Genomic DNA, 14400 nt, shown 5'->3' with positions numbered 1-14400 from the left:
CGTCTGATCCTTCCCCCCTCATCCATCGTTCATGTCTGATCCTCGCCCCCCCCCCCCCCCCCCCGTCATCCATCGTTCACGTCTGATCCTCCCCCCTCATCCATCGTTCATGTCTGATCCTCCCCCCCTCATCCATCGTTCATGTCTGATCCTCCCCCCCTCATCCATCGTTCATGTCTGATCCTCCCCCCTCATCCATCGTTCATGTCTGATCCTCGCCCCCCCCCCCCGTCATCCATCGTTCACGTCTGATCCTCCCCCCTCATCCATCGTTCACGTCTGATCCTCCCCCCCTCATCCATCGTTCATGTCTGATCCTCCCCCCCTCATCCATCGTTCATGTCTGATCCTCGCCCCCCCCCCCCCGTCATCCATCGTTCACGTCTGATCCTCCCCCCCTCATCCATCGTTCACGTCTGATCCTCCCCCCCTCATCCATCGTTCACGTCTGATCCTCCCCCCCTCATCCATCGTTCATGTCTGATCCTCGCTCCCCCCTCATCCATCGTTCATGTCTGATCCTCGCTCCCCCCTCATCCATCGTTCATGTCTGATCCTCGCTCCCCCCTCATCCATCGTTCATGTCTGATCCTCGCTCCCCCCTCATCCATCGTTCATGTCTGATCCTCGCTCCCCCCTCATCCATCGTTCATGTCTGATCCTCGCTCCCCCCTCATCCATCGTTCATGTCTGATCCTCGCTCCCCCCTCATCCATCGTTCATGTCTGATCCTCGCCCCCCCTCATCCATCGTTCATGTCTGATCCTCGCTCCCCCCTCATCCATCGTTCATGTCTGATCCTCGCTCCCCCCTCATCCATCGTTCATGTCTGATCCTCGCTCCCCCCTCATCCATCGTTCATGTCTGATCCTCGCTCCCCCCTCATCCATCGTTCATGTCTGATCCTCGCTCCCCCCTCATCCATCGTTCATGTCTGATCCTCGCTCCCCCCTCATCCATCGTTCATGTCTGATCCTCGCTCCCCCCCCCTCATCCATCGTTCATGTCTGATCCTCGCTCCCCCCCCTCATCCATCGTTCATGTCTGATCCTCGCTCCCCCCTCATCCATCGTTCATGTCTGATCCTCGCTCCCCCCTCATCCATCGTTCATGTCTGATCCTCGCTCCCCCCCCCTCATCCATCGTTCATGTCTGATCCTCGCTCCCCCCTCATCCATCGTTCATGTCTGATCCTCGCTCCCCCCCCCTCATCCATCATTCATGTCTGATCCTCGCTCCCCCCCCCTCATCCATCGTTCATGTCTGATCCTCCCCCTCCCCCCCTCATCCATCGTTCATGTCTGATCCTCGCTCCCCCCCAGATTTAATACTACTTCCTGTAGACCTGATAGTGCGGGAAATGTTCGCTTGATTTGTAAATGAAGTCATATCTTTTCCCTGTCTGTGTTGTAAACCAATCACTGGCCTTCTCTGCTTTAGCGCCCTGGGATGCCCTCTGGGGCCCGAATGCCTCATCAAGGTGCTCCCATGGGCCCCCCAGGTCCTCCGTTTGGTGGAAGTCCATCAGTCCGTCCCGGAATCCCTCCAACTGTAATGGAACCAACCAGAAAACGATCAGCACCACCCCAGGTTCAGCAAAACACACCTTCTCAGGGGCGGAGCCGAAGGTGAGACACGCGTGGTTTGTATGGAAGAGGGAATCCTTCCCTGGAGTTTATTAATTTCCATTTGTTTCCTCCTACATGTCCAGCGCCAAGAGAAGAAAGATGGCGGACAAGATCCTACCACAGAGGGTAATACCCGGAGTACTCCTCCCTCCACACCACGCTTCCGTCACGTGTGGGGGATTCCCCCCAACCCACACTTCCGTCATGTGAGGGGGATTCCCTCCACCCCACACTTCCGTCATGTGAGGAGGATTCCCTCCACCCCACACTTCCGTCACGTGAGGAGGATTCCCTCCACCCCACACTTCCGTCATGTGAGGGGGATTCCCTCCACCCCACACTTCCGTCATGTGAGGGGGATTCCCTCCACCCCACACTTCCGTCATGTGAGGGGGATTCCCTCCACCCCACACACTTCCGTCACGTGAGGAGGATTCCCTCCACCCCACACACTTCTGTCACCTGATGAGGATTCCCTTCACCCCACACACTTCCGTCACGTGAGGATTCCCTCAACCCCACACACTTCCGTCACGTGAGGAGGATTCCCTCCACCCCACACACTTCTGTCATGTGAGGAGGATTCCCTCCACCCCACACTTCCGTCATGTGAGGATTCCCTTCACCCCACACACTTCCATCACATGATGAGTGTAAGGGAACCGGTACCCGACCGCACTTGGGTATATTCCGTTATACCGCAGCTTCCCTGTCCGAACTCCAACCACAGACCACACCCTGAAATCCCTCAGGAAATAGACAGCTCCCGGCTCTTCTCAAAACAGGAAGTCAGCTCTTTTATTTTACACAAACAAGTTATATACAGAGGGCGGGGAAACACAACCAGGAACAGGAAACACATCATCAGCCCACCCTATCAGTGGGAAGGGCTACAGGAAACACATCATCACCCCTCCCCGTCAGTGGGAAGGGCTACAGGAAACACATCATCACCCCTCCCAATTAGTGGGAAGGGCTGCAGCAAACACATCATCAGCCGCCCCATCAGTGGGGAGGGCTATAGGAAACACATCATCAGTCCGCCCCATCAGTGGGGAGGGCTACAGGAAACACATCATCACCCCGCCCCACCACTGGGGAGGGCTACAGGAAACACATCATCACCCCTCCCCATCAGTGGGGAGGGCTACAGGAAACACATCATCACCCCTCCCCATCAGTGGGGAGGGCTACAGGAAACACATCAGCTCGCCCCACAAGTGGGGAGGGCTACAGGAAACACAACATCAGCTCGCCCCATCAGTGGGGAGGGCTACAGGAAACACAACATAAGCTCGCCTCATCAGTGGGGAGGGCTACAGGAAACACATCATCAGTCCGCCTCATCAGTGGGGAGGGCTACAGGAAACACATCATCAGCCCGCCCCATCAGTGGGGAGGGCTACAGGAAACACATCATCAGTCCGCCTCATCAGTGGGGAGGGCTACAGGAAACACATCATCAGCCCGCCCCATCAGTGGGGAGGGCTACAGGAAACACATCATCACCCCTCCCGATCAGTGGGGAGGGCTGCAGGAAACACATCATCAGCCTGCCCCAACAGTGGGAAGGGCTACAGGAAACACATCATCAGCCCGCCCAATCAGTGGGGAGGGCTACAGAAAACACATCATCACCCCTCCCCATCCAACCAAGACATAGAACAAAGGGGCAGCACATGGCAAGGACAATAGACAGCCTTTTGGTCGAGAACAAAGGACGACACACCAATACACAACAGACATTCACACCCTGTACCCAGCAGGCACTGGGGCACTTACACATAAGAATTTGGGGAGATGATACAGGGGTCCCCCCACCCCCAAAGGTCACTCCTGTCACAATGAGGATTTCCTCCACCCCACACACTTCCGTCACATGATGAGGATGATTGTTCGGATTCATATACATGATCGGATTTGCTAAATTCGTATGGATGTTCGGATTGGTTAGATTTGTATGGATGATCGGATTGGCTAGATTCGGATGATTGTTCGGATTGGCTAGATTCGTATGGATGATCGGATTGGCTAGATTCGGATGATTGTTCACATTGGTTAGATTTGGATGGATGATCGGATTGGCTAGATTCGGATGATTGTTCGGATTGGCTAGATTCGTATGGATGATCGGATTGGCTAGATTCGGATGATTGTTCGGATTGGCTAGATTCGTATGGATGATCGGATTGGCTAGATTCGGATGATTGTTCGGATTGGCTAGATTCGAATGGATGATCGGATTGGCTAGATTCGGATGATTGTTCGGATTGGCTAGATTCGTATGGATGATCGGATTGGCTAGATTCGGATGATTGTTCGGATTGGCTAGATTCGTATGGATGATCGGATTGGCTAGATTCAGATGATTGTTCGGATTGGCTAGATTCGGGTGATTGTTCGGATTGGCTAGAATCGAATGGATGATCGGATTGGCTAGATTCGGATGATTATTCGGATTGGTTAGATTTGTATGGATGATCGGATTGGCTAGAATCGTATGGATGTTCGGATTAATGCCAAGTGTTGGTTGGCTGACAGTTTTGTGTCCTCTAGAAGAGTTGTGATTTATATGGCCTGCATGTCCTAGATGGCGAGATATAATGTCCTTCTCCTCAGGGGTGACTCCTGTGCGCCCCTCGGATCCGCAGGGACCTCACTCCCTATTGTCGGATCCGCAGGGACCTCACTCCCTATTGTCGGAATCCGCAGGGTCCTCACTCCCTATTGTCGGATCCGCAGAGACCTCACTCCCTATTGTCGGATCCGCAGAGACCTCACTCCCTATTGTCGGATCCGCAGAGACCTCACTCCCTATTGTCGGATCCGCAGGGACCTCACTCCCTATTGTCGGATCCGCAGGGACCTCACTCCCTATTGTCGGATCCGCAGGGACCTCACTCCCTATTGTCGGATCCGCAGGGACCTCACTCCCTATTGTCGGATCCGCAGGGACCTCACTCCCTATTGTCGGATCCGCAGGGACCTCACTCCCTATTGTCGGATCCGCAGGGACCTCACTCCCTATTGTCGGATCCGCAGGGACCTCACTCACTATTGTCGGATCCGCAGGGACCTCACTCCCTATTGTCGGATCCGCAGAGACCTCACTCCCTATTGTCGGATCCGCAGGGACCTCACTCCCTATTGTCGGATCCGCAGGGACCTCACTCCCTATTGTCGGATCCGCAGGGACCTCACTCCCTATTGTCGGATCCGCAGGGACCTCACTCCCTATTGTCGGATCCGCAGGGACCTCACTCCCTATTGTCGGATCCGCAGGGACCTCACTCCCTATTGTCGGATCCGCAGGGACCTCACTCCCTATTGTCAGATCCGCAGAGACCTCACTCCCTATTGTCGGATCCGCAGGGACCTCACTCCCTATTGTCTTCCCCCAGATTCGGGAGTTGGTTCCGGAGTCTCAGGCTTACATGGATCTCTTGGCTTTTGAAAGGAAATTGGACCAAACCATAATGAGGAAACGAGTCGATATCCAGGAAGCCTTGAAGAGACCAATGAAGGTCAGAGGACCACTGACGGTAGAGCAGACTTTACAAAGGGTTATACCATACGGGGGGGGGGGGGTACATGGGGGTGATGCATTATGGGGGGGGTACATTGGGGTGATTGAATACAGGGGGGGTACATCGGGGTGATACAATACGGAGGGGGGGGTGCAATTACAGAAAACTGAAAGATGCAGACAGGTATGAGGTGCAGGTCTCTGTAGGTGAACGTACCTGCAGACCCAGGAAGGGGAACGTACCTGCAGACCCGGGAAGGGGAACGTACCTGCAGACCCAGGAAGGGGAACGTACCTGCAGACCCAGGAAGGGGAACGTACCTGCAGACCCAGGAAGGGGAACGTACCTGCAGACCCAGGAAGGGGAACGTACCTGCAGACCCAGGAAGGGGAACGTACCTGCAGACCCAGGAAGGGGAACGTACCTGCAGACCCAGGAAAGGGAACGTACCTGCAGACCCAGGAAGGGGAACGTACCTGCAGACCCAGGAAGGGGAACGTACCTGCAGACCCAGGAAGGGGAACGTACCTGCAGACCCAGGAAGGGGAACGTACCTGCAGACCCAGGAAGGGGAACGTACCTGCAGACCCAGGAAAGGGAACGTACCTGCAGACCCGGGAAGGGGAACGTACCTGCAGACCCAAGAAGGGGAACGTACCTGCAGACCCAAGAAGGTGAACGTACCTGCAGACCCAAGAAGGTGAACGTACCTGCAGACCCAGGAAGGGGAACGTACCTGCAGACCCAAGAAGGGGAACGTACCTGCAGACCCAGGAAGGGGAACGTACCTGCAGACCCAGGAAGGGGAACGTACCTGCAGACCCAGGAAGGGGAACGTACCTGCAGACCCAGGAAAGGGAACGTACCTGCAGACCCAGGAAGGGGAACGTACCTGCAGACCCAGGAAGGGGAACGTACCTGCAGACCCAGGAAGGTGAACGTACCTGCAGACCCAGGAAGGGGAACGTACCTGCAGACCCAGGAAGGGGAACGTACCTGCAGACCCAGGAAGGGGAACGTACCTGCAGACCCAGGAAGGGGAACGTACCTGCAGACCCAAGAAGGGGAACGTACCTGCAGACCCAGGAAGGGGAACGTACCTGCAGACCCAGGAAAGGGAACGTACCTGCAGACCCAGGAAGGGGAACGTACCTGCAGACCCAGGAAGGGGAACGTACCTGCAGACCCAGGAAGGGGAACGTACCTGCAGACCCAGGAAAGGGAACGTACCTGCAGACCCAGGAAGGGGAACGTACCTGCAGACCCGGGAAAGGGAACGTACCTGCAGACCCGGGAAGGGGAACGTACCTGCAGACCCAAGAAGGGGAACGTACCTGCAGACCCAAGAAGGTGAACGTACCTGCAGACCCAAGAAGGGGAACGTACCTGCAGACCCAAGAAGGGGAACGTACCTGCAGACCCAGGAAGGGGAACGTACCTGCAGACCCAGGAAGGGGAACGTACCTGCAGACCCAGGAAGGGGAACGTACCTGCAGACCCAGGAAAGGGAACGTACCTGCAGACCCAGGAAGGGGAACGTACCTGCAGACCCAGGAAGGGGAACGTACCTGCAGACCCAGGAAAGGGAACGTACCTGCAGACCCAGGAAGGGGAACGTACCTGCAGACCCAGGAAGGGGAACGTACCTGCAGACCCAGGAAGGGGAACGTACCTGCAGACCCAGGAAGGGGAACGTACCTGCAGACCCCGGAAGGGGAACGTACCTGCAGACCCAGGAAGGGGAACGTACCTGCAGACCCAAGAAGGGGAACGTACCTGCAGACCCAGGAAGGGGAACGTACCTGCAGACCCAGGAAGGGGAACGTACCTGCAGACCCAGGAAAGGGAACGTACCTGCAGACCCAAGAAGGGGAACGTACCTGCAGACCCAGGAAGGGGAACGTACCTGCAGACCCAGGAAGGGGAACGTACCTGCAGACCCAGGAAAGGGAACGTACCTGCAGACCCCGGAAGGGGAACGTACCTGCAGACCCAGGAAGGGGAACGTACCTGCAGACCCCGGAAGGGGAACGTACCTGCAGACCCCGGAAGGGGAACGTACCTGCAGACCCAGGAAGGGGAACGTACCTGCAGACCCAAGAAGGGGAACGTACCTGCAGACCCAGGAAGGGGAACGTACCTGCAGACCCAAGAAGGGGAACGTACCTGCAGACCCGGGAAGGGGAACGTACCTGCAGACCCGGGAAGGGGAACGTACCTGCAGACCCGGGAAGGGGAACGTACCTGCAGACCCGGGAAGGGGAACGTACCTGCAGACCCAAGAAGGGGAACGTACCTGCAGACCCAAGAAGGGGAACGTACCTGCAGACCCAGGAAGGGGAACGTACCTGCAGACCCAGGAAGGGGAACGTACCTGCAGACCCCGGAAGGGGAACGTACCTGCAGACCCAGGAAGGGGAACGTACCTGCAGACCCAGGAAGGGGAACGTACCTGCAGACCCAGGAAGGGGAACGTACCTGCAGACCCAAGAAGGGGAACGTACCTGCAGACCCAGGAAGGGGAACGTACCTGCAGACCCAAGAAGGGGAACGTACCTGCAGACCCGGGAAGGTGAACGTACCTGCAGACCCGGGAAGGGGAACGTACCTGCAGACCCGGGAAGGGGAACGTACCTGCAGACCCGGGAAGGGGAACGTACCTGCAGACCCGGGAAGGGGAACGTACCTGCAGACCCGGGAAGGGGAACGTACCTGCAGACCCGGGAAGGTGAACGTACCTGCAGACCCAGGAAGGGGAACGTACCTGCAGACCCAGGAAGGGGAACGTACCTGCAGACCCAGGAAGGTGAACGTACCTGCAGACCCAGGAAGGGGAACGTACCTGCAGACCCAGGAAGGGGAACGTACCTGCAGACCCAGGAAGGTGAACGTACCTGCAGACCCAGGAAGGGGAACGTACCTGCAGACCCAGGAAGGGGAACGTACCTGCAGACCCAGGAAGGTGAACGTACCTGCAGACCCGGGAAGGTGAACGTACCTGCAGACCCGGGAAGGTGAACGTACCTGCAGACCCAGGAAGGGGAACGTACCTGCAGACCCAGGAAGGGGAACGTACCTGCAGACCCAGGAAGGGGAACGTACCTGCAGACCCAGGAAGGGGATTGTGGTGTAAATGAGCCCTAAGAAGTCTGCTGCAGGTATGTGGATACAGATAGGTGCACCTCAGGCTGCCTGCACTTCCTAACTGTCAGCATCACGGAGATTCTGTTATGTGTATTAATAGATCTGTATAATGAACAATGGTGACAACTGTCATTTATTCCATAATCTATATAATGAACAATGGTGACAACTGTCATTTATTCCATAATTTATATAGTGAACAATGGTGGCAACTGTCATTTATTCTATAATCTATATAGTGAACAATGGTGGCAACTGTCATTTATTCCATAATCTATATAATGAACAATGGTGACAACTGTCATTTATTCCATAATTTATATAGTGAACAATGGTGGCAACTGTCATTTATTCCATAATCTATATAATGAACAATGGTGACAACTGTCATTTATTCCATAATCTATATAATGAACAATGATGACAACTGTCATTTATTCCATAATCTATATAATGAACAATGGTGACAACTGTCATTTATTCCATAATCTATATAATGAACAATGGTGACAACTGTCATTTATTCCATAATTTATATAGTGAACAATGGTGGCAACTGTCATTTATTCCATAATCTATATAATGAACAATGGTGACAACTGTCATTTATTCCATAATCTATATAATGAACAATGGTGACAACTGTCATTTATTCCATAATCTATATAATGAACAATGGTGACAACTGTCATTTATTCCATAATTTATATCGTGAACAATGGTGACAACTGTCATTTATTCCATAATCTATATCATGAACAATGGTGACAACTGTCATTTATTCCATAATCTTTATCATGAACAATGGTGACAACTGTCATTTATTCCATAATCTATATCATGAACAATGGTGACAACTGTCATTTATTCCATAATCTATATAATAAACATTGGTGACAACTGTCATTTATTCCATAATCTATATAATGAACAATGATGACAACTGTCATTTATTCCATAATCTATATAATGAACAATGGTGACAACTGTCATTTATTCCATAATCTATATAATGAACAATGGTGACAACTGTCATTTATTCCATAATTTATATAGTGAACAATGGTGGCAACTGTCATTTATTCCATAATCTATATAATGAACAATGGTGACAACTGTCATTTATTCCATAATCTATATAATGAACAATGGTGACAACTGTCATTTATTCCATAATCTATATAATGAACAATGGTGACAACTGTCATTTATTCCATAATTTATATCGTGAACAATGGTGACAACTGTCATTTATTCCATAATCTATATCATGAACAATGGTGACAACTGTCATTTATTCCATAATCTTTATCATGAACAATGGTGACAACTGTCATTTATTCCATAATCTATATCATGAACAATGGTGACAACTGTCATTTATTCCATAATCTATATAATAAACATTGGTGACAACTGTCATTTATTCCATAATCTATATAATGAACATTGGTGACAACTGTCATTTATTCCATAAATTATATCATGAACAATGGTGACAACTGTCATTTATTCCATAAATTATATCATGAACAATGGTGACAACTGTCATTTATTCCATAATTTATATCATGAACAATGGTGACAACTGTCATTTTTTCCATAATTTATATAGTGAACAATGGTGACAACTGTCATTTATTTCATTATCTATATAATGAACAATGGTGACAACTGTCATTTATTCCATAATTTATATCATGAAGAATGGTGACAACTGTCATTTATTCCATAATCTTTACAATGAACAATGGTGACAACTGTAATTTATTCCATAATCTGTATAATGAACAATGGTGACAACTGTCATTTATTCCATAATTTATATAGTGAACAATGGTGACAACTGTCATTTATTCCATAATCTATATAATGAACAACGGTGACAACTGTCATTTATTCCATAATCTATACAATGAACAACGGTGACAACTGTCATTTATTCCATAATTTATATCATGAAGAATGGTGACAACTGTCATTTATTCCATAATTTATATCATGAAGAATGGTGACAACTGTCATTTATTCCATAATTTATATCATGAAGAATGGTGACAACTGTCATTTATTCCATAATTTATATCATGAAGAATGGTGACAACTGTCATTTATTCCATAATCTATATAATGAACAACGGTGACAACTGTCATTTATTCCATAATCTATACAATGAAGAATGGTGGCAACTGTCATTTATTCCATAATCTATATAATGAACAATGGTGACAACTGTCATTTATTCCATAATTTATATCATGAAGAATGGTGACAACTGTCATTTATTCCATAATTTATATCATGAACAATGGTGACAACTGTCATTTATTCCATTATCTATATCATGAAGAATGGTGACAACTGTCATTTATTGCATCCATCTCTGAATGGTCAGTTTGCCAGGAATTTGTGCGGGAAATGTGTGATGCACCGAGTGTCATGTTCAGTGGGCGTCTAATATCGTCCAATCTCTTCTCTCCGTCACAGCAAAAGCGGAAACTGCGACTTTACATTTCAAACACATTTAACCCCGCAAAGCCCGATGCGGATGATTCCGATGGAAGCATTGCCTCATGGGAGCTGCGTGTAGAAGGCAAATTGCTGGATGACGTAAGTAATATTCATTGGAAGGATGGATGGTGAGGGATCAGGGATGGATGGATGAATGGATGGTGAGGGATCAGGGATGGATGGATGGTGAGGGATCAGTGATGGATGGATGGTGAGGGATCAGTGGTGGATGGATGGATGGTGAGGGATCAGTGATGGATGGATGGTGAGGGATCAGTGATGGATGGATGGTGAGGGATCAGTGATGGATGGATGGTGAGGGATCATTGATGGATGGATGGATGGTGAGGGATCATTGATGGATGGATGGATGGTGAGGGATCATTGATGGATGGATGGATGGTGAGGGATCAGTGATGGATGGATGGTGAGGGATCATTGATGGATGGATGGTGAGGGATCATTGATGGATGGATGGATGGTGAGGGATCATTGATGGATGGATGGATGGTGAGGGATCAGTGATGGATGGATGGTGAGGGATCATTGATGGATGGATGGTGAGGGATCATTGATGGATGGATGGATGGATGGTGAGGGATCAGTGATGGATGGATGGTGAGGGATCATTGATGGATGGATGGTGAGGGATCATTGATGGATGGATGGATGGTGAGGGATCATTGATGGATGGATGGTGAGGGATCATTGATGGATGGATGGTGAGGGATCATTGATGGATGGATGGATGGATGGTGAGGGATCATTGATGGATGGATGGTGAGGGATCATTGATGGATGGATGGTGAGGGATCATTGATGGATGGATGGTGAGGGATCATTGATGGATGGATGTTGAGGGATCATTGATGGATGGATGGTGAGGGATCATTGATGGATGGATGGTGAGGGATCATTGATGGATGGATGGTGAGGGATCATTGATGGATGGATGTTGAGGGATCATTGATGGATGGATGGTGAGGGATCATTGATGGATGGATGGTGAGGGATCATTGATGGATGGATGGTGAGGGATCATTGATGGATGGATGGTGAGGGATCATTGATGGATGGATGGTGAGGGATCATTGATGGATGGATGGTGAGGGATCATTGATGGATGGATGGTGAGGGATCATTGATGGATGGATGGATGGTGAGGGATCATTGATGGATGGATGGTGAGGGATCATTGATGGATGGATGGATGGTGAGGGATCATTGATGGATGGATGGTGAGGGATCATTGATGGATGGATGGTGAGGGATCATTGATGGATGGATGGTGAGGGATCATTGATGGATGGATGGTGAGGGATCATTGATGGATGGTGAGGGATCATTGATGGATGGATGGTGAGGGATCATTGATGGATGGATGGTGAGGGATCATTGATGGATGGATGGTGAGGGATCATTGATGGATGGATGGTGAGGGATCATTGATGGATGGATGGTGAGGGATCATTGATGGATGGATGGTGAGGGATCATTGATGGATGGATGGTGAGGGATCAGTGATGGATGGATGGTGAGGGATCAGTGATGGATGGATGGTGAGGGATCAGTGGTGGATGGATGGTGAGGGATCAGTGATGGATGGATGGTGAGGGATCAGAGCAGCAGAGCGCGGTTGGGTGTACATTCGGAATACTAACAGCTAACGTTGGATTTTTGATCGTTTGAAATGTCTAAATGAAGGATGAAATGTGAGATGTTGGGGAGGTCCTCAGCCTTGGTGGTCTTCAGGCCTTTTCCTAGGAGACTCCGAAGTTCTGAGCCTCCAGTAGTTTCCGGCTTTGACCCTGGTGATTGGGGGAGGGGAACACGACCAAACCACCTGGGTGGCATGGGGCCTTTTACTGTGAGTGTGTCCTCCTTCACAATGGCGGCATCTTCTCTCCATGCTGGCCTCCATGGAGGACTTCATATGCAGAGGTCGCATTGGTTGGACAGAGCAGTCATTGGGGAAGTGAGGAGGCTGGAGATGACTCTAGCGGACTACATTTGCAGTGATTGGAGGGAGGAGGTCCTGGAACAATCTCATTGGCTGATTCTCTGGATGTTCTGTTCTCAGCCCAGCAAGATGAAGCGGAAGTTCTCCTCCTTCTTCAAAAGTTTGGTGATTGAGCTGGACAAAGATTTATATGGACCCGACAATCACCTGGTGGAGGTGGGTATCCCGGGTGTCTCCTGTCTGGGGTGGGCGACGTCTGCTGTGGGTTCTGTCTGTTGATGAACTTTTCCTTTCAGTGGCACAGGACCCCGAGCACTCAGGAGACCGATGGCTTCCAGGTGAAGCGTCCCGGAGATGTCAGTGTGCGCTGTACGCTACTGCTGATGCTGGACTACCAGGTAACCATTCCGTGTCTCTGCATTCTGCTACCTCACCCATATGTGTCGCCACATCACATTCTACACGCCTGCAAAAACTGAAGGCACACGTAATCCGTGTCCGGCATCAAGTCCATGAACCTCCTGGGATATGGATCTGGTCAGGGATGGTAATCAGTTTCAGCTGCTTTGGTGGTCATGAAACGAACAACAGGTGCACTAGATGGGCAGCAATGAGACAACTCCCAAAACAGGAATGGTTTTACAGGTGGAGGCCACTGACATTTTTCCCTCCATCTTTTCTGACTGTCTCTCACTCATTTTACATTTGGCTCGGGTCAGTGTCACTACTGGTACCATGAGGCCATACCTGGACCCTACAGAGGTTGTATAGGCAGTCCAACTCCTCCAGGATGGCCCATCAATACGTGCCATTGCCAGAAGGTTTGCTGTGTCTCCCAGCACAGTCTCAAGAGCATGGAGGAGATGCCAGGAGACGAGAGCATGGAGGAGATTCCAGGAGACGAGAGCATGGAGGAGATTCCAGGAGACGAGCATGGAGGAGATTCCAGGAGCCGAGAGCATGGAGGAGATTCCAGGAGCCGAGAGCATGGAGGAGATTCCAGGAGACGAGAGCATGGAGGAGATTCCAGGAGACGAGAGCATGGAGGAGATTCCAGGAGACGAGAGCATGGAGGAGATTCCAGGAGACGAGAGCATGGAGGAGATTCCAGGAGACGAGAGCATGGAGGAGATTCCAGGAGACGAGAGCATGGAGGAGATTCCAGGAGACGAGAGCATGGAGGAGATTCCAGGAGACAAGAGCATGGAGGAGATTCCAGGAGACAAGAGCATGGAGGAGATTCCAGGAGCCAAGAGCACGGAGGAGATTCCAGGAGACGAGAGCATGGAGGAGATTCCAGGAGACGAGAGCATGGAGGAGATTCCAGGAGACGAGAGCATGGAGGAGATTCCAGGAGACGAGAGCATGGAGGAGATTCCAGGAGACGAGAGCATGGAGGAGATTCCAGGAGACGAGAGCACAGAGGAGATTCCAGGAGACGAGAGCATGGAGGAGATTCCAGGAGACGAGAGCACAGAGGAGATTCCAGGAGACGAGAGCATGGAGGAGATTCCAGGAGACGAGAGCATGGAGGAGATTCCAGGAGACAGGCAGTTCCTCTAGGAGGGCTGGACAGGGACGTAGAAGGTCCTTAACCCATCAGCAGGACCGGTATCTGCTCCTTTGTGG

The 14400-nt window shown here is 50.9% G+C and overlaps 1 protein-coding gene across 3 annotated transcripts in view; it reads left to right on the top strand.

Moving 5' to 3' along the window:
• The first annotated feature begins 1293 nt into the window (after window positions 1-1293).
• Window positions 1294-14400, top strand: part of LOC149427521 (SWI/SNF-related matrix-associated actin-dependent regulator of chromatin subfamily D member 3) — a 39804-nt gene continuing 26697 nt past the window's right edge. The window contains exons 1-6 of one of the 3 annotated variants that reach the window (XM_089667944.1): window positions 1294-1628; window positions 1712-1754; window positions 5030-5152; window positions 10788-10910; window positions 12892-12987; window positions 13068-13169. In XM_089667944.1, coding sequence (XP_089524070.1) covers window positions 1450-1628; window positions 1712-1754; window positions 5030-5152; window positions 10788-10910; window positions 12892-12987; window positions 13068-13169 — 666 coding nt within the window. In that variant the 5' untranslated portion in view covers window positions 1294-1449. Of the gene's footprint in view, window positions 1629-1711; window positions 1755-5029; window positions 5171-10787; window positions 10911-12891; window positions 12988-13067; window positions 13170-14400 lie in introns of all 3 variants that reach the window. The other 2 variants (XM_089667942.1, XM_089667945.1) reach the window with 2 other exon arrangements.

This window comes from Staurois parvus, unplaced genomic scaffold (genome assembly GCF_062004578.1).
Source record: "Staurois parvus isolate SC_StPar_1 unplaced genomic scaffold, SC_StPar_1.0 ptg003688l, whole genome shotgun sequence".
NCBI classification, from domain to species: Eukaryota; Metazoa; Chordata; class Amphibia; order Anura; family Ranidae; genus Staurois; species Staurois parvus.
The sequence above is the reverse complement of the archived record's forward strand: the minus strand, read 5'-3'. Positions and strand labels throughout refer to the sequence as shown.